This window comes from Eleutherodactylus coqui, chromosome 6 (genome assembly GCF_035609145.1).
Source record: "Eleutherodactylus coqui strain aEleCoq1 chromosome 6, aEleCoq1.hap1, whole genome shotgun sequence".
NCBI lineage: Eukaryota > Metazoa > Chordata > Amphibia > Anura > Eleutherodactylidae > Eleutherodactylus > Eleutherodactylus coqui.
In genome coordinates this window covers 228511354-228533861 of record NC_089842.1, presented here as the reverse complement: position 1 = coordinate 228533861, position 22508 = coordinate 228511354, and the positions used below count along the sequence as shown (strand labels likewise).

The 22508-nt window shown below is 50.5% G+C and overlaps 1 protein-coding gene across 1 annotated transcript in view; it reads left to right on the top strand.

Annotated features, from left to right (window-relative positions):
• The first annotated feature begins 4368 nt into the window (after positions 1-4368).
• The window catches only part of DCAF8 (DDB1 and CUL4 associated factor 8), a 43565-nt gene continuing 25425 nt past the window's right edge, over positions 4369-22508 (top strand). Inside the window, 8 exon segments of the mRNA XM_066609039.1 lie at positions 4369-4648; positions 10395-10477; positions 10852-11490; positions 11493-11527; positions 16561-16701; positions 21204-21298; positions 21373-21483; positions 21929-22001. Coding sequence (XP_066465136.1) covers positions 10432-10477; positions 10852-11490; positions 11493-11527; positions 16561-16701; positions 21204-21298; positions 21373-21483; positions 21929-22001 — 1140 coding nt within the window. The 5' untranslated portion in view covers positions 4369-4648; positions 10395-10431.

Here is a 22508-nt window from a genome sequence, read left to right as displayed (position 1 = left end):
TTTCCCATAACTCCACCAAGAGAACCTTGGGCCGCGTATCCCAAATCTGGTATTTTAGCTTTACTTTTCTTCTGTTTACTTTAAAAAATAATGTCTTTTTGTGTTTGACTGTATACCCTTATACTCCTGTTTAACAACCTTTTTTGTATATCTTTTGTATGCACTTCTAGTCTTTTTCCAGAATAAATGTACCATTTATTAGTCAGCCTTGTCCGTTTTAAAATGAACCATAACTCTGAAGATTGTCTTCATAATTCATGAACATAAGTCTGGGTTCCAGTTCATCTGTAAGAAGCTGGTGGTTGGAGGCAGCATGTTTGTGTGCGGCATTGTTGAGTGCTTTAGAACGGATCAGGTGGTGATTTTAGCTTTTGCTTTGCATGCATGCAGGAGTCCGGGAATGCTGGGTATAAATCAGCCTGTATTCTAACGACTATAAGCTTGCAATCCCGCAAGAGTGATTGATCGAGGCTCGGCCGTGACAAATTGGTAGCGACTGGGTGCTCGGAATGGTCGATCCATGAGTAATCGGGGACATAGTCGGGATTGCCTCTCTCTCTCCGTGACAACAGGGACCTGCGTATGGTACCTATAGGTGACGAAGAGCTGTTTATGGTACATATAGGTGACAGGGAGATAGTTACAGTACATATAGGTGACGGGGAGCTGTGTGCAGTATATATAAAGGTGACAGGGAGCTGAGTATGGTACATTTGGGTGACAGGGAGCTGTGTACAGTATATATGGGAGACAGGGAACTGTGTGCGGTACATAGGTGACAGGGAACTGTGTGTAGTACATAGAAGTGACAGGGAGCTGTGTATGATACATCTAGGTAAAGGGAGCTGTACACACTACATATAGGTGATGGGGAGCTGTTTATGGTACAGAAAAGTGACGGGACCTGTGTAACTGCATATAGATGGCGGGGAAATGGTGTACACTAAAGATAGGTGGCGGTTAGCTGTACACACTACATATAGGTGATGGGGAGCTGTGTGTGGAACATATACATGATGGAGAGCAGGGTACACTACATTTAGGTGACGAGGAGCTGTGTGTGGTATATATAGGTACATTTTGTTAGCCAGTTAAAGGTAAGGCTGAGAACAATAACATTATGCTCTACTAGCTAACACCGTACCAAAACTATTTTTTTCCCCGTTTTCACTACATACAGGTGATGGGGAACTATATACACTAGATATACAAGATAGGGGAACTGTGTATACTACATATAGGTGACGGGGAACTGCAGGCACTACATATAGGTGACGGGGAGCTGTATAAACTACATATAGGTAAGGGAGAGCTGTGGACACTATATATGGGTGATGGGGAACTGTAGACACTATATATAGGTAACAGGAAACTGCAGACACTACATATAGGTGTCGGGGAGCTGTGGACACTGCATGTAGGTGACGGGGAGCTGCAGACACTACATATAGGTGTCGAGGAATGGTGGACACTACATACAGGTGATGGAGAGCAGTGAACACTACATATAGGTGATGGGAAACTGTATACACTACATATTGGTGACGGGGAGCTGCGTACGGTACATATAGGTGACGTATATGCTACAGCTGGAGCTGGATATGCTACATAGAGGTGATGGGAAGCTGTAGACACTACATACAGGTGACGTAGAGTTGTATACACTATATATAGGTGACGTAGAGCTGTATACACTACATATGGGTGACGGGAAGCTGTATAAACTACATACAGGTGATAGGGAACTATATACACTATATATTGATGACATAGAGCTGTATACACTACATATAGGTGATGGGAAGCTGTATACACTACATATAGGTGATGGGAAGCTGTAAACACTACATATGGGTGACGGGGAGCTGCGTACTGTACATATAGGTGGCGGGGAGCTGGATATGCTACATAGAGGTGACGGGAAGCTGTAGACACTACATACAGGTGACACAGAGCTGTATACACTATATATAGGTGACGTAGAGCTGTATACACTACATATGGGTGACGGGAAGCTGTATAAACTACATACAGGTGACGGGGAATTGTATACACTATATATTGGTGACATAGAGCTGTATACACTACATATAGGTGATGGGAAGCTGTATACACTACATATGGGTGACGGGGAGCTGCGTACGGTACATATAGGTGGCGGGGAGCTGTAGACACTACATAGAGGTGACAGAGAGCTGTAGACACTACATACTGGTGACGGGGAGCTGTACACACTACATATAGGTGACAGGGAGCTGTATATGCTACATATAGGTATTGGGGAGCTGTAGACACTACATATAGGTGATGGGATGCTGTATATGCTACATATAGGTGACTGGGAGCTGTATGCGCTACATATAGGTGGCGTGAAGCTGTAGACACTACATATAGGTGATGGGGAGCTGTGCAAGGTAAATATAGGTGACAGGGAGATGTGTACAGTACATATAGGTGGTAGGGAGCTGTATAAACTACATACAAGTGACGGGGAGCTGTAGACGCTCCATACAGGTGACGGGGAACTGTATACACTATATATTGGTGACGTAGACCTGTATACACTACATATAGGTGATAGGAAGATGTATACACTACATATGGGTGACAGGGAGCTGAGTACGGTACATATAGGTGGTGGGAAGCTGGAAACACTACATACAGGTGACGGAGAGCTGTAGACACTACATACAGGTAACAGGGAGCTGTACACACTACATAGAGGTGATGGGGAGCTGTATACGCTACATATAGGTGACGGGGAGCGGTATACGCTACATATAGGTGACGGGGAGCGGTATGCACTATATATGTGACGGGGAGATGCACACACTACATATAGGTGACACAGAGCGGTATACACTTCATATAGGTGAGGGAGAGCTGTATACACTACAAATAGGTGACAGGGAGCTGTATACGCTACAAATAGGCGATGGGACGCTGTATACGCTACATATAGGTGACGGGGAGATGTACACGCTACATATAGGTGACACGAAGTGGTATACACTACATATAGGTGAGGGAGAGCTGTATACACTACATATAGGTGGCGGGAAGCTGGATACACTACATACAGGTGACAGAGAGCTGTAGACACTACATACAGGTAACAAGGAGCTGTATACACTACATATAGATTGCAGGGAGCTGTACACACTACATATAGGTGATGGGGAGCTGTATACGCTACATATAGGTGACTGAGCTGTATACGCTACATATAGGTGTCAGGGAGCTGTATACGCAACATATAGGTGACGGGGCGCTGTATATGCTGCATATAGGTGACGGGTAGCGGTATACACTATGTATAGGTGGCACGGAGCGGTATGCACTATATATAGGTGACAGGGAGATGTACACACTACATATAGGTGACAGAGCGGTATACACTACATATAGGTGAGGGAGAGCTGTATACGCTACATATAGGTGACGGGGAGATGTGCGGCTACATATAGGTGACACGAAGTGCTATACACTACATATAGGTGAAGGAGAGCTGTACGCGCTACACATAGGTGACAGGGAGATGTACACGCTACATATAGGTGACGAGGAGCTGTACACGCTACATATAGGTGACCGGACGCTGTATACGCTACATATAGGTGACGAGGAGCTGTACACGCTACATATAGGTGACTGGACGCTGTATACGCTACATATAGGTGACGGGGAGCTGTATACGCTACATATAGGTGACTGGACGCTGTATACGCTACATATAGGTGACGGGGAGCTGTATACGCTACATATAGGTGACGACGCTGTATACGCTACATATAGGTGACGGGGAGCTGTATACGCTACATATAGGTGACGGGGAGCTGTATACGCTACATATAGGTGACGGGGAGCTGTATACGCTACATATAGGTGACTGGACGCTGTATACGCTACATATAGGTGACGGGGAGCTGTATACGCTACATATAGGTGACTGGACGCTGTATACGCTACATATAGGTGACGGGGAGCTGTATACGCTACATATAGGTGACGACGCTGTATACGCTACATATAGGTGACGGGGAGCTGTATACGCTACATATAGGTGACGGGGAGCTGTATACGCTACATATAGGTGACGGGGAGCTGTATACGCTACATATAGGTGACTGGACGCTGTATACGCTACATATAGGTGACGGGGAGCTGTATACGCTACATATAGGTGACTGGACGCTGTATACGCTACATATAGGTGACGGGGAGCTGTACATGCTACATATAGGTGACAGAGAGCTGTATACGCTACATATAGGTGACAGAGAGCTGTATACGCTACATATAGGTGACGGGGAGCTGTACACATGGAGGCAGCGCTGGTGTCGCGCAGCTTTGGCCGTCAGTCGGGGGAGGAGCCGGGCAGGACATGGCTGCAGCTGATCGGATGAGCTGAGCCTCTCCGCTCCTGTCTGGGGCCTGGAATCTCCCTGAGCTCCGACACCTCATCCCGGGATCCGGATTACCGCCGCCCCGGGGAACAGGACGCCGAGCCCGATCGGGGAGCACCGCGGCCTACTGCAGCCTCGGACTGTCCTGCGCTCCCAGCCCGGGTCCGCACTTCTCTTCCCGGGCACTGAACGCGGCAGAGACGAGACGCCTGCAGGCCTGACCGGACGGCTCCACTGCTCGGGTGACTGTCCTCATCCCCCGGCGGGTCCCCGTAGTGTTATATAACGTCCCCCTCCCCCGCAGTGTTTACATAGGTGACAACAGTGTCTGTATACGGGGCCGGCCCCCTCATAGACTATATAGGGGACTACACTGTATATAGGGAGTCTGCCCCAGGGCTTATATAGGGGGCCCCCTCCTCGCTGGATTTTAAAGCAAGAAACATATATATGTATGTATGCGTGTCTGCCCCTACTATATAGAGGGACCCTTCATCACTTGGGTTTATATAGGGCGCCCCCCCCCCCTCCTGGCTGTGTTTACATAGGGTGCCCCCCCCCCCCCTCCTGGCTGTGTTTACATAGGGTGCCCCCCCCCCCTCCTGGCTGTGTTTACATAGGGTGCCCCCCCCCCCCCTCCTGGCTGTGTTTACATAGGGTGCCCCCCCCCCTCCTGGCTGTGTTTACATAGGGTGCCCCCCCCCCTCCTGGCTGTGTTTACATAGGGTGCCCCCCCCCCCCTCCTGGCTGTGTTTACATAGGGCGCCCCCCCCTCCTGGCTGTGTTTACATAGGGCGCCCCCCTCCTCGCTGTGTTTACATAGGGCGCCCCCCCTCCTCGCTGTGTTTACATAGGGCGCCCCCCCTCCTCGCTGTGTTTACATAGGGCGCCCCCCCTCCTCGCTGTGTTTACATAGGGCGCCCCCCCCTCGCTGTGTTTACATAGGGTGCCCCCCCCCCTCCTCGCTGTGTTTACATAGGGTGCCCCCCCCCTCCTCGCTGTGTTTACATAGGGTGCCCCCCCCCTCCTCGCTGTGTTTACATAGGGTGCCCCCCCCCCCCTCGCTGTGTTTACATAGGGTGCCCCCCCCTCCTCGCTATGTTTACATAGGGTGCCCCCCCCCTCCTCGCTGTGTTTACATAGGGCCCCCCCCCTCCTCGTTGTGTTTACATAGGGTGCCCCCCCCTCCTGGCTGTGTTTACATAGGGTGCCCCCCCCCCCTCCTGGCTGTGTTTACATAGGGTGCCCCCCCCCTCCTGGCTGTGTTTACATAGGGTGCCCCCCCCCCCTCCTGGCTGTGTTTACATAGGGTGCCCCCCCCCCTCCTGGCTGTGTTTACATAGGGCTCCCCCCCCCTCCTGGCTGTGTTTACATAGGGCTCCCCCCCTTCCCCGCTGTGTTTACATAGGACTCCCCCCTCTCCTCGCTGTGTTTATATAGGGCTCCCCCCCCTCCTCGCTGTGTTTATATAGGGCTCCCCCCTCCTCGCTGTGTTTATATAGGGCTCCCCCCCTCCTCGCTGTGTTTATATAGGGCTCCCCCCCCTCCTCGCTGTGTTTATATAGGGCTCCCCCCCTCCTCGCTGTGTTTATATAGGGCGTCCCCCCCCTCCTCGCTGTGTTTATATAGGGCGTCCCCCCCCTCCTCGCTGTGTTTATATAGGGCGTCCCCCCTCCTCGCTGTGTTTATATAGGGCGTCCCCCCCCCTCCTCGCTGTGTTTATACAGGGCGTCCGCCCCCTTGTCGCTGTGTTTATATAGGGCACCCCCCCTCCTCGCTGTGTTTATACAGGGCGTGTATCCCCCTTTGCTGTGTTTATACAGGGCGTCCCCCTCCTTGCTGTGTTTAGACAGGGCGTCCCCCCCCTCCTTGCTGTGTTTAGACAGGGCGTCCCCCCCCCTCCTTGCTGTGTTATACGGGGCGTCCCCCCCTCCTTCCTGTGTTTATACGGGGCGTCCCCCCTCCTTCCTGTGTTTATACGGGGCGTCCCCCCTCCTTCCTGTGTTTATACGGGGCGTCCCCCCCCCTCCTCGCTGTGTTTATACGGGGCGTCCCCCCCCCCTCCTCGCTGTGTTTATACGGGGCGTCCCCCCCCCTCCTCGCTGTGTTTATATGGGGCGTCCCCCCCTCCCCTCCTCGCTGTGTTTATACAGGGCGTCCGCCCCCTTGTCGCTGTGTTTATATAGGGCACCCCCCCTCCTCGCTGTGTTTATACAGGGCGTGTATCCCCCTTTGCTGTGTTTATACAGGGCGTCCCCCCTCCTTGCTGTGTTTATACAGGGCGTCCCCCCCTCCTTGCTGTGTTTAGACAGGGCGTCCCCCCTCCTTGCTGTGTTTAGACGGGCGTCCCCCCCTCCTTGCTGTGTTTAGACGGGCGTCCCCCCCCCTCCTTGCTGTGTTTAGACGGGGCGTCCCCCCCCCTCCTTGCTGTGTTTATACGGGGCGTCCCCCCCCCTTGCTGTGTTTATACGGGGCGTCCCCCCCCCCCTTGCTGTGTTTATACGGGGCGTCCCCCCCTCCTTCCTGTGTTTATACGGGGCGTCCCCCCCTCCTTCCTGTGTTTATACGGGCGTCCCCCCCTCCTTCCTGTGTTTATACGGGGCGTCCCCCCCCTCCTTCCTGTGTTTATACGGGGCGTCCCCCCCTCCTTCCTGTGTTTATACGGGGGCGTCCCCCCCTCCTTCCTGTGTTTATGCGGGGCGTCCCCCCCCCTCCTCGCTGTGTTTATACGGGGCGTCCCCCCCCCCCTCCTCGCTGTGTTTATACGGGGCGTCCCCCCCCCCTCCTCGCTGTATTTATATGGGGCGTCCCCCCCCCCTCCTCGCTGTGTTTATACAGGGTGCCCCCCCCATTCGCTGTTTATACATGGTGCCCCCCCCATTCGCTGTGTTTATACAGGGCGCCCCCTCGCTGTGTTTATACAGGGCGTCCCCCCCCCCCCTCGCTGTGTTTATACGGGGCGCCCCCCCCCTCCTCGCTGTGTTAATACGGGGCGCCCCCCCCCTCCTCGCTGTGTTAATACGGGGCGCCCCCCCCCTCCTCGCTCTGTTAATACGGGGCGCCCCCCCCTCCTCGCTGTGTTTATACGGGGCGTCCCTCCCCCCCTCCTCGCTGTGTTATACGGGGCGTGTCCCCCCCCTCCTCGCTGTGTTTATACGGGGCGTGTCCCCCCCCTCCTCGCTGTGTTTATACGGGGCGTCCCCCCCCCCCTCCTCGCTGTGTTTATACGGGGCGTCCCCCCCCCCCTCCTCGCTGTGTTTATACGGGGCGTCCCCCCCCCCTCCTCGCTGTGTTTATACGGGGCGTCCCCCCCCCTCCTCGCTGTGTTTATACGGGGCGTCCCCCCCTCATTCGCTGTGTTTATACAGGGCGCCCCCCCCCCGCTGTGTTTATACAAGGCGTGTCCCCCCCCTCGCTGTGTTTATACAGGGCGTGTCCCCCCCCCCCCCCCCCTCGCTGTGTTTATACACGGCGTCCCCGCCCCCCTCCTGGCTGTGTTTACATAGGGTGCCCCCCCCCCTCCTGGCTGTGTTTACATAGGGCTCCCCCCCTTCCCCGCTGTGTTTATGTAAGGCTCCCCCCTCTCCTTGCTGTGTTTATATAGGGCTCCCCCCCCTTCCCCGCTGTTTATATAGGGCTCCCCCCCTTCCCCGCTGTTTATATAGGGCTCCCCCCCTTCCCCGCTGTTTATATAGGGCTCCCCCCCTTCCCCGCTGTTTATATAGGGCTCCCCCCCTTCCCCGCTGTTTATATAGGGCTCCCCCCCTTCCCCGCTGTTTATATAGGGCTCCCCCCCTTCCCCGCTGTTTATATAGGGCTCCCCCCCTTCCCCGCTGTTTATATAGGGCTCCCCCCCTTCCCCGCTGTTATATAGGGCTCCCCCCTTCCCCGCTGTTTATATAGGGCTCCCCCCCTTCCTCGCTGTGTTTATATAGGGCGTCCCCCCCCCCTCCTCGCTGTGTTAATATAGGGCGTCCCCCCCTCCTCGCTGTGTTTATATAGGGCGTCCCCCCCCCCTCCTCGCTGTGTTTATATAGGGCGTCCCCCCCCCTCCTCGCTGTGTTTATACGGGGCGTCCCCCCCCCCTTCCTCGCTGTGTTTATACGGGGCGTCCCCCCCCCCTTCCTCGCTGTGTTTATACGGGGCGTCCCCCCCCTCCTCGCTGTGTTTATACGGGGCGTCCCCCCCCTCCTCGCTGTGTTTATACGGGGCGTCCCCCCCCCTCCTCGCTGTGTTTATACGGGGCGTCCCCCCCCCCCTCCTCGCTGTGTTTATACGGGGCGTGTCCCCCCCCCCCTCGCTGTATTTATACGGGGCGTCCCCCCCCCCTCCTCGCTGTATTTATACGGGCGTCCCCCCCCCTCCTCGCTGTATTTATACGGGGCGTGTCCCCCCCCTCCTCGCTGTGTTTATACGGGGCGTCCCCTCCCCCTCCTCGCTTTGTTTATACGGGGTGCCCCCCCCCCATTCGCTGTTTATACATGGTGCCCACCCCATTCACTGTGTTTATACAGGGCGCCCCCCCCCGCTGTGTTTATACAGGGCGTCCCCCCCCCTCGCTCTGTTTATACGGGGCGTCCCCCCCCTCGCTGTTTATACGGGGCGCCCCCCCCCCCCTCCTCGCTGTGTTTATACGGGGCGTCCCCCCCCCTCCTCGCTGTGTTTATACGGGGCGTCCCCCCCCTCCTCGCTGTGTTTATACGGGGCGTCCCCCCCCTCCTCGCTGTGTTTATACGGGGCGCCCCCCCCCTCCTCGCTGTGTTTATACGGGGCGCCCCCCCCCCTCCTCGCTGTGTTTATACGGGGCGCCCCCCCCCCCCCTCGCTGTGTTTATACGGGGCGCCCCCCCCCTCCTCGCTGTGTTTATACGGGGCGCCCCCCCCCCCCTCCTCGCTGTGTTTATACGGGGCGTCCCCCCCCCTCCTCGCTGTGTTTATACGGGGCGTCCCCCCCCCCCTCCTCGCTGTGTTTATACGGGGCGTCCCCCCCCCCTCCTCGCTGTTTTTTTACGGGGCGTCCCCCCCCCCCCCTCCTCGCTGTGTTTATACGGGGCGTCCCCCCCCCTCTCCTCGCTGTGTTTATACGGGGCGCCCCCCCTCTCCTCGCTGTGTTTATACGGGGCGCCCCCCCCCCTCCTCGCTGTGTTTATACGGGGCGCCCCCCCCCTCCTCGCTGTGTTTATACGGGGCGGCCCCCCCCCCTCCTCGCTGTGTTTATACGGGGCGCCCCCCCCTCCTCGCTGTGTTTATACGGGCGCCCCCCCCTCCTCGCTGTGTTTATACGGGGCGCCCCCCCCCCTCCTCGCTGTGTTTATACGGGCGCCCCCCCCCTCATTCGCTGTGTTTATACGGGGCGCCCCCCCCCTCATTCGCTGTGTTTATACGGGCGCCCCCCCCCTCATTCGCTGTGTTTATACGGGGCGCCCCCCCCCCCTCATTCGCTGTGTTTATACGGGGCGCCCCCCCCCCTCATTCGCTGTGTTTATACGGTCGCCCCCCCTCTCATTCGCTGTGTTTATACGGGTCGCCCCCCCTCTCATTCGCTGTGTTTATACAGGCGTGTCCCCCCCCCCCCGCTGTGTTTATACAGGGCGTGTCCCCCCCCCCCTCGCTGTGTTTATACACGGCGTCCCCGCCCCCCCTCGCTGTGTTTATACAGGGTGTCGTCCCCCCCCCCCCCCCCTCGCTGTGTTTATATCGGGTCTCCTTGATATGGGATGCGTGCACCCTAACCCTCCCCTCCTTCTCGCTGTGTTGATATAGGGTGTCCCCTCTAGCACTCCTCGCTGTGTTTATATGGGGTGCCCCACTCACTCCTCCTCGCTTTGTTTATATATTGAGAAACACTGTGTGTGTGTGTGTGTCTGTCTATGTATGTATGTATGTATGTATGTATGTACCTTCCATCATTGTAGATCATTATATACAACCCATATGGCAGCGACTGGCGTTTCCCCAGGACTGATCCCGCTGTCTTCTTCCTCTGCAGGGATTCGGCCCTTTCTCCTTAAACCCAGGGAATCGCCATGTCCTTCAGCAGAGAGATGGGCGAAGGGAAAACTGAGTTAAACGGTAAGTACATAGCCTTCTACGTGCCCGGAGACTGCAGCTCTGGATGACTCTTGACCACTGTAGCGCTGCCAAAATGCCACACTTAACTTGGAGTTTCCCTTTAAGTCACTTTATTGCTAATAGAAGAGCACCCCCTTCTGGTCACAAGAGGATATAACCATTAGAGGGTGTGGTGTAAAGGGGAACTCCACCCAAACTCCAGGGCTCTCTTATTAGTATTCCTTGACTTTTGACTCAGTGGTCTACCTTAAAGGGGCGCTCAATGAGAGGGTCCTGGGCTTGTTATCCAGAGGAAGAGTGCCCTCATATATAAAGGGATGTCTGCAGAGGGATTTTAGATATGAGTGTCTAATTTATTTTCTTCGGCCCCACAGGCATTTTCTCAAGTAGCCCTGAAGACATGTCTGGAGCAGATGAAGGACGGGAGAACTCCTCTGGGATTGAGGTGGAGGCATCTGACATGAGTTTAAGCCTCACTGGTGATGAGACTGGTACCAACCGCGCCGAAAGTAGAGACAGTTGCTCAGAGAGTTCTGGAGAGGATAAGGACTCTGACAGTATGGATGACACCGGTCACTACTCCATCAACGACGAGAATCGGGTGAACGACCGATCCCACTCAGAGGATGATGATGAGGAAGAAGAGGAGGACGAAGATGAGGCTAGACTACGTAAGAGAGGCCAACGCAAGCGAGCTAACCACGACCAGGACTCTTCCGATGATGAGAAAGCCTTGGAAGACTGGGTGTCGTCTGAGAAAACGCCTCTCCCCCGACCACGCTGGAGGGCAATACGCGCCCTGAGGCAGAGGGAGATTGGGAGTAGCACTCGCTTCATCTACGACGCCTGTGGAGCAAGAGGTTTCGTACAGAGATTCCGACTACTGCATGGCCTGGATGGCCACCTGGGATGTGTCAACACTCTGCACTTCAACCAGCGGGGCACCTGGTTGGCGAGTGGTAGCGATGACCTAAAAGTGGTGGTGTGGGACTGGGTGAAGAAGAAACCAGTGCTGAGTTTGAAAGTGGTCACAAAAGTAACGTATTTCAGGTACTTGGTGTGGTTTTATTCTTGTACATAGGGGGCAGTATTATAGTAGTTATATTCTTGTACATAGGGGGCAGTATTATAGTAGTTATATTCTTGTACATAGGGGGCAGTATTATAGTAGTTATATTCTTGTACATAGGGGGCAGTATTATAGTAGTTATATTCTTGTACATAGGAGGCAGTATTATAGCAGTTATATTCTTGTACATAGGGGGCAGTATTATAGTAGTTATATTCTTGTACATAGGGGGCAGTATTATAGTAGTTATATTCTTGTACATAGGGGGCAGTATTCTAGTAGTTATATTCTTGTACATAGGGAGCAGTATTATAGTAGTTATATTCTTGTACATAGGGGGCAGTATTCTAGTAGTTATATTCTTGTACATAGGGGACAGTATTATAGCAGTTATATTCTTGTACATAGGGGCAGTATTATAGTAGTTATATTCTTGTACATAGAGGCAGTATTATAGTAGTTATATTCTTGTACATAGGGGGCAGTATTATAGCAGTTATATTCTTGTACATAGGAGGCGGTATTTTAGTTATATTCTTGTACATAGGGGGCAGTATTATAGCAGTTATATTCTTGTACATAGGGGGCAGTATTATAGCAGTTATATTCTTGTACATAGGGGGCAGTATTATAGCAGTTATATTCTTGTACATAGGGGGCAGTATTATAGTAGTTATATTCTTGTACTGCAGTATTATAGCAGTTATATTCTTGTACATAGGGGGCAGTATTATAGTAGTTATATTCTTGTACATGGGAGGCAGTATTATAGTAGTTATATTCTTGTACATAGAGGGGCAGTATTATAGCAGTTATATTCTTGTACATAGGGGGCAGTATTATAGTAGTTATATTCTTGTACATAGGAGGCAGTATTATAGTAGTTATGATTCTTGGTACATAGGGGGCAGTATTATAGTAGTGATATTCTTGTACATAGGGGGCAGTATTTTAGTAGTTATATTCTTGTACATAGGTGGGCAGTATTATAGTAGTTATATTCTTGTACATAGGTGGGCAGTATTATAGTAGTTATATTCTTGTACATAGGGGGTAGTATTATAGTAGTTATATTCTTGTACATAGGGGCAGTATTATAGAAGTTATATTCTTGGACATAGGGGGCAGTATTATAGAAGTTATATTCTTGGACATAGGGGGCAGTATTATAGAAGTTATATTCTTGGACATAGGGGGCAGTATTATAGAAGTTATATTCTTGGACATAGGGGGCAGTATTATAGAAGTTATATTCTTGGACATAGGGGGCAGTATTATAGAAGTTATATTCTTGGACATAGGGGGCAGTATTATAGAAGTTATATTCTTGACATAGGGGGCAGTATTATAGAAGTTATATTCTTGGACATAGGGGGCAGTATTATAGAAGTTATATTCTTGGACATAGGGGGCAGTATTATAGAAGTTATATTCTTGGACATAGGGGGCAGTATTATAGAAGTTATATTCTTGGACATAGGGGGCAGTATTATAGAAGTTATATTCTTGGACATAGGGGGCAGTATTATAGAAGTTATATTCTTGGACATAGGGGGCAGTATTATAGAAGTTATATTCTTGGACATAGGGGCAGTATTATAGAAGTTATATTCTTGGACATAGGGGGCAGTATTATAGAAGTTATATTCTTGGACATAGGGGCAGTATTATAGAAGTTATATTCTTGGACATAGGGGGCAGTATTATAGTAGTTATATTCTTGGACATAGGGGGCAGTATTATAGTAGTTATATTCTTGGACATAGGGGGCAGTATTATAGTAGTTATATTCTTGGACATAGGGGGCAGTATTATAGTAGTTATATTCTTGGACATAGGGGGCAGTATTATAGTAGTTATATTCTTGGACATAGGGGGCAGTATTATAGTAGTTATATTCTTGGACATAGGGGGCAGTGTTATAGTAGTTATATTCTTGGACATAGGGGGCAGTGTTATAGTAGTTATATTCTTGGACATAGGGGGCAGTGTTATAGTAGTTATATTCTTGGACATAGGGGGCAGTGTTATAGTAGTTATATTCTTGGACATAGGGGGCAGTGTTATAGTAGTTATATTCTTGGACATAGGGGGCAGTGTTATAGTAGTTATATTCTTGGACATAGGGGGCAGTGTTATAGTAGTTATATTCTTGGACTTAGGGGGCAGTGTTATAGTAGTTATATTCTTGGACATAGGGGGCAGTGTTATAGTAGTTATATTCTTGGACATAGGGGGCAGTGTTATAGTAGTTATATTCTTGGACATAGGGGGCAGTGTTATAGTAGTTATATTCTTGGACATAGGGGCAGTGTTATAGTAGTTATATTCTTGGACATAGGGGGCAGTGTTATAGTAGTTATATTCTTGGACATAGGGGGCAGTGTTATAGTAGTTATATTCTTGGACATAGGGGCAGTGTTATAGTAGTTATATTCTTGGACATAGGGGGCAGTGTTCTAGTAGTTATATTCTTGGACATAGGGGGCAGTATTATAGTAGTTATATTCTTGTGCATAGGGGGCAGTGTTCTAGTAGTTATATTCTTGGACATAGGGGGCAGTGTTATAGTAGTTATATTCTTGGACATAGGGGGCAGTGTTCTAGTAGTTATATTCTTGGACATAGGGGGCAGTATTATAGTAGTTATATTCTTGTGCATAGGGGGCAGTGTTCTAGTAGTTATATTCTTGGACATAGGGGGCAGTGTTATAGTAGTTATATTCTTGGACATAGGGGGCAGTGTTATAGCAATTATATTCTTGTACATAGGGGGCAGTATTATAGTAGTTATATTCTTGGACATAGGGGGCAGTGTTCTAGTAGTTATATTCTTGGACATAGGGGGCAGTGTTCTAGTAGTTATATTCTTGGACATTGGGGGCAGTGTTATAGTAGTTATATTCTTGTGCATAGGGGGCAGTGTCTAGTAGTTATATTCTTGGACATAGGGGGCAGTGTTATAGTAGTTATATTCTTGGACATAGGGGGGCAGTGTTATAGCAATTATATTCTTGTACATAGGGGGCAGTATTTAGTAGTTATATTCTTGTACATAGGGGGCAGTATTATAGTAGTTATATTCTTGTACATAGGGGGCAGTATTATAGTAGTTATATTCTTGTACATAGTGTCAGTATTATAGTAGTTATATTCTTGTACATAGGGGGCAGTATTATAGCAGTTATATTCTTGTACATAGGGGGCAGTATTATACTAATGTACATTATATATTATTGGCTGATGCGTTGGTTACTGTACATCCTCTGACATTGATGTATTTGGTGACTGATTCACACAGCGTAACAGATTTGTGAAAGCTAGAACAATGCTATGAATCAGTTTGGCCGGTGTCACTTCTGCGCCAGAAGCTTCCAGTCGGCTGTTCCATCACAGATCTGGCTGCAAATGCCGGAGGAAATAGCGCTGCATGCAGACCCTTTTCTTTGTTCCCACAACGGGGCAGCTGGAGAGAAAGCGGGGGGACCCCATTATAGTCAAAGGGGTCCACCAGGCGCTGTTCGGCTCCGCCCAGAGATGGAAGTGTTCCGCCGCGGGGATTCTCCTTTCTTGCTCGCTGAACAGATCAGGAGAGCGGAATCCCCAACACAGATATGCGACCACCTGTAGGGCCCTCCTATATGGATGATGATCGTTCAGGTGATCGTCGGATCTTGTGAATCTGAGCCATAATCTTTCAGTTTAAAAACGACCAACAATCAGCTAATAAATGATAATTTGTTCGTTTATCGCTCGATGTTCATTATTTGCGGGCATAAGTCTGCCGATAATCGTATGTGGCAATTCTCTTATTGACGGCCTGTTTACTCTGAATGGAGGCCGGCGGGTCCGGAAGAGATCTCCGGTGGTCCACCTCCATTCAGCGGGCAATTGCTGCTCCCATGTTTCGGCACGGGAACGATGATCATTGGGACGGCTGGCTGTGTCTTATTAAAGGACCAGAACGCCAGGTCTCTTCTCCATTCCCTTCCATTGTGCAGAGTATTTAAGGAGAGGGATGGGCTCAGCGTGACCATCGGTGTGACGCTGACTTATAGAGTGAAAGGTGCATGGTTCCCCAAGCAGCACATGACATCCTCAGGACAGGTCATCAATGGTAAATCGGCTGGGGTCCATCATCCAGAACAGCCTAAATCAGCTGTTTGCCAGCCTAGTGCACTTCACTTCTGTTTCCACTGCAGTGGCTAGTCTTGATATTGCAGGCCAAGTTTCCTTTCAGTTCAGTGGGAACTTTGCCTGTAATACCAAGTCGGGCCACTATGGTAAAGGCCCATTTACATGCAAAGATAATCTTTCAAAAGATTGAGAGTTTTGCATAAAGTGGTAATGGACAATAATGTCCATTAACACTTTATCAGCTTCATTTGCATTTAAAATGGCATCCGGGAGCTGTTTGCGAATTACAGCATGTCGTTTGAGGTCTGTACACAGCTCCATTGTTCTTGCATGAGCTGTTGGCTGAATACAATGTAATCTTTGACTCCCGTACAGAACACAGCGTGCGGCTCCTGTTTAGCTTTCTCTGGCTGAAGGATGGATTTTAAGCTGTCCTTAAAATCATCGTTCAGCCAAAGAGTGAACGATTGCAGCGTTTACATGCAACGATTATCGCTCACATACCATTACGTGAACAAATTTTGAGCGATAATCGTTGCATGTAAATGGGCCTTAAGACCAGCGCTGTCTGCTTTCTGCAGAAATAGGCTCCGTGCCCAAGCGTACCGCTCCAGGTGGTAGGTGGGGGTTCCAAGTGATGGACCCCTGCCCAGTCTACTATTGATGACCTGTCCTGAGGATGGGCCATCAGTGATCTACTAATGGACGACCCCCTTAAGGAGGAAGTTGAAATGGTCAGAATAAGACTGTCATGGTGTGACTTTCCATTTGTCTCCAGACAGATGTCCACAGCAGCGCAGAGCATTTTAGGTTTTGCATGACTATTAGGCCTTCTTGGCTCAAGGCTAACTTTTTTTTTCTGTCTTCTTATTTTAAGGCAAAATTCCTGCCCAACAGCGGAGACTCCACGCTGGCAATGTGCGCCCGGGATGGGCAGGTGCGCGTGGCCGAGCTCTCAGCCACTCAGTGCTGCAAAAACACGAAGCGGGTGGCACAGCATAAAGGGGCATCGCATAAGGTGGGTAAATGATGTGATCTTGTTATAAGAGAATCAAATTGAACTGCAGGCTGGGAAATATTGGCCTGTGAAATTTCTGTGTCATGTATACAGTTAACCGGAGCCTATGACAACTACTACTGGCTGCCTTTGTGGTGCTCATGGGGATGTTCGTATAGCTTAACTACTTCAGGCCCGCCGAACACACATGAATGTCCTGTGGTCCTGAAGTGTGTATGGAGCGGTCTGGGGAACTGAATCCGCCCCGTACCCGGCAGCGATCAGTGGTTTCTGACAGCTGCCTGTGCCTGCTATGATCAGAGTTGGCTCTGATCGCAGCCATTAACTGTTTAGATGCCGTGGTCCAAGCTGACCGTACATCTTAAAGGGGTTGTCCCGCGCCGAAACGTTTTTTTTTTTCATTCAATAGGCCCCCCGTTCGGCGCGAGACAAACCCAATGCATGGGTTAAAAAAAAAAAAAGGTTTAGTACTTACCCGAATCCCCGCGCTGCGGCGACTTCTTACTTACCTTACCAAGATGGCCGCCGGGGTCTTCACCCACGATGCACCGCGGGTCTTCTCCCATGGTGCACCGTGGGCTCTGTGCGGTCCATTGCCGATTCCAGCCTCCTGATTGGCTGGAATCGGCACACGTGACGGGGCGGAGCTACGAGGAGCAGCTCTCCGGCACGAGCGGCCCCATTCACCAGGGAGAAGACCGGACTGCGCAAGCGCGTCTAATCGGGCGATTAGACGCTGAAAATTAGACGGCACCATGGAGACGAGGACGCTAGCAACGGAACAGGTAAGTGAATAACTTCTGTATGGCTCATAATTAATGCACGATGTACATTACAAAGTGCATTAATATGGCCATACAGAAGTGCTGAACCCCACTTGCTATCGCGGGACAACCCCTTTAACAGTCAGCAGGAAGGTGAATGGGGATGCCTTCCCACACTCCATTGCTGCACCCTCACCAGGATTGGGAGGTGCTAATAGAGTAGCATGGCATCCCAGAGCTTACCGAAGGCTACATAGTTAAGATTAAAAATTGCTATATACTGCAATACTATAGTATTTCAGTATATACTACAAGTGATAAAATGATCGCGAGTTTAAGTCCCCCCTGGGGACTAAATAAGCTTTATTGAATCTTCTTATATTCTCTTAACAGTAAAAAAGAAAAATTCAGACAATTATTACTTTAAAAAAAGTTACTGTTACTAAACTATTAACCCCCCCTTCCCTCCCACACACACATATATATTTGGTATCGCTGTGTACATAAGTCTAAACTATTAAAATATAATTTATCGTCCGTGTCATTTGGGAACACAACAAGACCTGGCTAGTGGTATAGCTCCTGCCACTAGGAGGCGGACACAAAGCAAAACAGTGTTGGCTCCTCCCACCAGCTATACCCCCTCCTGCAGGGACCGAGCTGATCAGTTTTAGCTTAGTGTCTGTAGGAGGAGGTCTTTTGTCTTTTTTTTCTTATTTTAGTTTATTATTTTTCCTCTTTCCCTCTCGGTGGGTCTCAGGAGTGATTTGACCTCCCTGATTGTCCCCGGGTGAGGGGGTGAGCAGCGCTGCTTCAAACGCTGTTACTCCCTCCTACAAGAAGACAAACTGGCACAGAGCTGCTCTAAACCATTCTGCTTCCGCCAGCCATGGGGTCACCGGAGGTTCCTGCCCACCACCTACCACTCAATAACGGTCACAGAAGGGGCGGATCAAGAGAAGGTAAGTAAGCATGGTTTGGGTAAGTGTGGCACCATTGCCCACCCTGCTCCATGCTTGATCACCTTCCCGTTCTTCCACTCCTTCTGAGTGCCTTTTTCACTTCTAGTCAGTTAGAGTCCCCTTTTCCTCCATAGGACTTCTCTCAGCCTGTCTCTTGGGCCATCCTCCATTGCAGCCCTGGGGTCTCCCTGTCACCTCCTGCCATCGGTTCCTGCCCTTTCTTCGCAGTCCACCCACCATGCTAACTCTAGTCCCTGGAGGTGTGCGCCCCGTGATCCTCCGCTCGCTCCCCCACTCCCCAGCACACACTGGTACTGCGGGGACGGAGTCCTGACCTCTCACAACTTTCTCTTCTGAAGGGTTCTGTTGGCTTAGTGCTGTGCCCAACACCTCTGCTGGGAAGGGGGTGTCGGTACTACTATAGGCTGCTTACCACTTCCAGCTGACGGAGCTGCTATGATTTGCACTTTACCCCATAGGAGAAGTAATTGTGCAACGACTGCTCAGGTACTGCAACCATCAAGCTTCCCTGGTTACCCCCTTCCATAGGAGGAATAGCCCTAATCCTGTCTCTGTGATTGGCATCGTTATGGTGAGCATCAAGCTGGCTCACCTCCATCATCAAACCTTATTACCCCCCTCGCATAGGAGGAGTAATTGTCTTACAAGGAGTCTCCGTATCCCTCAGGACAACACAGTGATGGCAGGCGTCAGCCGCCTCCTTGCGCTCTCCCATAGGAGTAGTTGTATTACTACCAGACTCTATACCTCTCATGACTACGTAATTCTAACGAGCATCGTTACCCTCTTCCATAGGAGCAGTAATTGTAGTACTCGGATACTCTGCAGTAAGTATGATGCCCCCCTCATTAACCCTTCCCTTGGGCGCAGTCATTGTGTTACCCCTGGTCATGATTGCAACCGCTGCCATCGGGCCCGCACACGGGAGATGCACAGCGGCTATGGAAGCTGACCGGTGACCCTGCGTACCTATGGTTTCTCTATTACAGCTGACTGCAGTGCCTTGCCATCTGTCATGCACACTACAGTCAGTTCCCCCCCCCCCCCCCCCCCCCCCAAAAAAAAAATTTGTATTTCCAGCACCGCCGCTAAGCGATGACACGGGTACCCGTGGCCCATACACGGTGGACTATAAGTTAGATGGCCTCCGTTGCCTTCAATGCAGGCCAACCATGGCCTAATAGAGCAAGCTGGGATTTATTTTCACCTCTGCTCGTGGAATATGCAATTCGTATCCGTGAGTATGAGCGAGAAAAGCAAATTTACGTGCCTTTGGCTGTGTTTTCTTGCGGATTCTCCACGTGGACGCCAATCGCGGATTCTGCAATTAGAATCCTCCGAAAGCTCCGCCCCTTAGGGGGGTAACTAGGCTATACGAACTTTAGTTTGTGGGTGTATTTCAGTGCATCCATGTCACGGGCCTGGGACGCCCGTCCTTCACATGTAGCCCTTAGTCTGTGGGGGGAAAAATTCACACTACATGTGCAGCTCGGGGCAAATTTTATTTTTCCCCCCATGCCTGTAATCCGTTTTCCCTCTTCTTGGGAAACCTTGCAGCTGATCCCTGACCCTTCTGGCGTCCATGAGTCACCTGTAGCGTATGTTCTCCAGTGAGGCTTCTTTCCTCCAAGGGGATTCGGGTCCATCCTCTTCAGTGCTAGATCCTGAAGAATCCCCCCTTGCGGTCAGACCTACGGTACTTGTTGTGTTCTCTGCCACTCTGGGTCCGTTGAAGAACCCCACAACAATGGCTTACCTGGCCAATTGAAGAAAGACCCGCAGCGACCGTAAGGATTTACACCGTGACTTATGGAGTCTCTTGACTTACCACCTTACAGTGGGGGATCTCTCCTTCCCAGGCGGCACTTTTTTTTTGCCCTACTCTACCGAATACCTTGCTGTTTATCCTCTGGCTGATCTCCGGTTACGTGTTTCCAGGTGGTGGCATGCGGACCACGGCTTTCAAACGTCCCACGGTCTTCTCTGTGTCCCCCAATGGCACGGACGAGAAAACTGGACTTTTCTTACTTACCGTAAAATCCATTTCTCATCCTCCGTTGCTTAGGGGACGCGGCACCCACCAGGCATGTCGTCTTGAAGGGTTCTGGTGGTTTACAGGGGTCCCTCAGTCCTTTCTGGCTCTGCCACGGTACCATTTGTTTGCTCGTTACGGTCTGGATTATCTGACCGTGTGCGTTAAGTTGTGTTCCTCCTCCTGCTCTCGTACAAACAGATTTATCTCCGTGCCGGTGGGAGGAGTTAACCTTTTTATTTTTGCCTAGTGTCGCCTCCTAGTGGCCGTAGCTATTCCCACGGGTTTGCTTTCTTCCACCAATGAACGTGGCGAGAAACAGATTTCACAGTAGGTAACAAAACTCCTTTTACTAATCTCGTATGGTGAAGGCTATTAAAAAGAGAAAATGCCAGAATTGTGGGCTTTTTGTGTTTGCTTGCATCACAGTTTACAAAAAAATTGAATTAAAATTGATCGGAAGGCCTGTTTTGCGAAGCGGTAAAAGTAAAAAATGTAAAACGAGCACGCTCGCTCATCTGTAGTTATGGCTCTTCAAAGACGAGGATGAAAAAAAAAGAAAGAAAAAAACCTGGTCCTGAAGGGGTTAAAGTGATCCCGAACTGTCCGTAAATCTGTATTCTTACATCCTACTGGCCTTCTGGTCATGAACAAGGAGGCTCAGGATGAGCGGTGTTGTAGGTTTGGGCACTAGCGCATCATCCGATGATTTTGTCTCCGCAGCTCGCCCTGGAACCCGACTCCCCTTGCACTTTCCTGTCGGCCGGCGAGGACGCCGTGGTTTTCACCATCGACCTGCGGCAAGATCGGCCGGCCTCGTGAGTAACAGACCTGTTTATACGTCGCCGCTGCCTCTTTTTTCTCCTCCTCACCTGCCGTTTTCCCCATAAAGGCGACTTGTGGTCACCAAGGAGAAAGAGAAGAAGATCGGCTTGTACACCATCTACGTCAATCCCGCCAACACCTACCAGTTCGCCGTGGGAGGACGCGACCAGTTTGTCCGGTGAGTGATAGGACGGACAGAATCTCACCTGACCAGGAAAGCCGGATGACTCTTGGTATAGCATGGGGCTTTCCTACAGTCCTGGATGGAAAACCCCTCTAGACTGGATTCAGGGGGGCAATTTATTTATTTAGTGATTTATTGATTTTTTTTTTTTTTTTTTCTTTTTTTCTTTTTTTCTCAGATGTATGCTCCAGGTAAAAAAAAAATGCACATATTGTGAATGGGTGTGTTACGAAAAAAGGGGTGCAAGCGCAATCTATTTTTAACTTGTGGGACATAGGGTTTTTTTTTGTAAGAGAACCAGGAAGCGCAGAATCCGTACATTTTCGCAATCCCCTAAGTCGTACAGTGATGCCGGGATGTGCGTGCCGTCCATGACGGCTGTTCGCGCATAGCTGAGTGTTGTGTGCGTCGGTTCATTCTGCCCTCCGTCCTCTCCTAGGATCTACGACCAGCGGAAAATTAACGAGAATGAAAATAACGGAGTCCTGAAGAAGTTCTGTCCTCATCACCTGGTAAGTGCTATGTGGACACTTGATCATAAGTGAACCTGTTTGACATGAAATGGTGCACTTAAAGGGGCTCCTCCTGCATTCCTACAGAAATGTTATTGAAAGGTGTTGTCCAGTTGTAAACTATTGATGGCGGCTTTCGTGGTTATAGTAACCCCGCACAGCGGCCCCAGCGGTAATAGTGACACAGCACCGTGGCCCCAGTCGTAATAGTGACATCCAACAGTGGCCCCCCAGTAGTAATAGTGACATCCCACATCAGCCCAGTAGTAATAGAGACATCCCACAGCAGCCCCTAGTAGTAATAGTGACATCATACAGCGCCCCCAGCGGTAATAGTGACATCCCACAGTGGTCCCCAGTAGTAATAGTGAAACTTCACAGTATCCTCAGTAGTAATATTGACATCCCACAGTAGCCAGTAGTAATAGCGACATCCCACAGTAACCCCTGTAGTAATAGCGACATCCCACAGTGACCCCTGTAGTAATAGCGCCCTCCCCTCTGAGA